The following is a 1,662-nucleotide window of genomic DNA, read 5'->3' as shown; positions in this document are numbered from 1 at the left end:
AACCACATCTCTCTGCTGCTGCTTCTTCTGATGTGAGAAGCATATGTCAGGACACGGAGCGGGGAGAGGAGAGACAGCTCACGGGGAGGAAGTGGAATTTTCCAGCTGTGTGTTGAGAGAGAGAGAGAGAGAGAGAGAGGGGAGATGTGCTGAGCCAGCAGCCTCCCCGGTGTGACAGCAGCACACGCAGCAGGCGCAGAGCTGCTGAGCAATAGCTGCCTCGCCGCCGCTGGAGAGAGCTCAGTTGAATTCATTTGCGAGCGCTGACACACATAAACATCTACACACACCAAAAAACCCAAGCGCACAATCTTCCTCCACAGTCATAATCCTTTGTGCAGCACTGGGGCAGAGCAGAGGTACAGTTTAGCAGACATGGGATCAGATGGAGCCATAACTCCCATCATATTTGTTCTCTTAAGCCCCGGCATTTGGCATTTGGATGAACCGATAGGCAGAGCTGAAATAGCTTTAAAAACGGCAACAAAGACCTAGTTGTGTCTGTGTCCGTCTCTGGTGGGGAGATGAGAGAGAGAAAGAAAGAGAGAGGAAAATGGGAGAGAGAGAGAGAGAGAAAGAGAGAGAGAGAGAGAGAGAGAGAGTAGCCAGAGTGAGTGGAAACAAAAAGCCGGTCGCTTAGTAAGCCATGGAAACAGCCGCAAGCATAATCTCAAATACTACTCATCCATTATCATGTATGCTGCAATCTGCCACTATGAATATGTGCTCTTTGTGTTTTTGCCTGTTTTTAGCTCACTTTCTTTGTCTGACAGTCACCCCTGGGAACTGGTCCTGTCAGGAGCCAGTGGGGGGGGGGGGGAGGGGGAGAGGGACGAGAGCGAGAAGAGAGGGAAAAAAAGGTTGCTGTCTGGTTATTTCGATTGCTAGAGTTCATACTCTCCCCTCGCTTTGTGAAAGAAAGTTCGCCCACTGGTTTGGTGATAATTCAGTAAATGTCTAGTACCACAAATGCAAGCCGTCACTCCCACGCTAGAACCGCTAGAACGCTGCAAGTGTTGGTGGTAAACATTTTGCAAACGCTCAGACAGTGAATGTCATGTCACCGTCGGGAAGCTCTAATTTTAGCCAAGCGTCTCTTTTATCTTTTTTCGAAGTAAAGTCCTTTGAGTGTCACTCTGAATGTATCACTGTGCTTTTGTTGTGCTGCTCGTCTCCGGTGTTGCTCTCTTTTTACCGTTTTGTACCATTCAATATTTATAAGGGTTTACGGTGGTACGTTGTCAACTGAGCATTTGCAGTCGACCGATGAACTTTACCTTGCTCTCTGAGCTTCTATCTCATCTGAAGTTGGTCCATTCTGGACTTGGCGCTGGACAGCTGGACCTACAGATGGAGAAGTAAATGAAAGGAGAGAGAGAGAGAGAGAGAGAGAGAGAGAGAGAGACAGAGAGAGAGAGCGAGAGAGAGAGTTGACATTATTATTCCATTACAGGTGCTGTGATGTTAGATGAAATTAGTGTCAGTGAAGACAAATAACTATCCAGTGACAGTGAATTTACAGGCAATCAAAAAGTTTCCCTGTGATAAATTGCAGTTGGAAGCATTGTATGAAAAATAAATATTCACTGGCAGTGGCATTGGTAGCTATTTAAAAGGGATTGTCTGTCTCCTTAGCCGCAAATACGAGGCTCTTTCCTTGAT

At 46.9% G+C, this 1,662-nt stretch overlaps 1 protein-coding gene across 1 annotated transcript in view; it reads right to left on the bottom strand.

Annotated features, from left to right (window-relative positions):
- The window catches only part of LOC139662305 (ena/VASP-like protein), a gene marked incomplete at its 5' end in the record, with an annotated part of 8,021 nt that extends 6,646 nt beyond the window's left edge, over positions 1-1,375 (bottom strand). The window contains one exon of the mRNA XM_071540961.1: positions 1,278-1,375. Within this exon, the coding sequence (XP_071397062.1) occupies positions 1,278-1,375 (98 nt within the window). The remainder of the gene's footprint in view (positions 1-1,277) is intronic.
- Between the last annotated feature and the right edge of the window lie 287 nt (positions 1,376-1,662).

Source organism: Centroberyx affinis, unplaced genomic scaffold, assembly GCF_046629955.1.
Source record: "Centroberyx affinis isolate AG114_WGS23_722 - 3 ecotype Tasmania unplaced genomic scaffold, CSIRO-AGI_Caff_v1 ptg003754l_1, whole genome shotgun sequence".
Taxonomy (NCBI): domain Eukaryota; kingdom Metazoa; phylum Chordata; class Actinopteri; order Beryciformes; family Berycidae; genus Centroberyx; species Centroberyx affinis.
The sequence above is the reverse complement of the archived record's forward strand: the minus strand, read 5'-3'. Positions and strand labels throughout refer to the sequence as shown.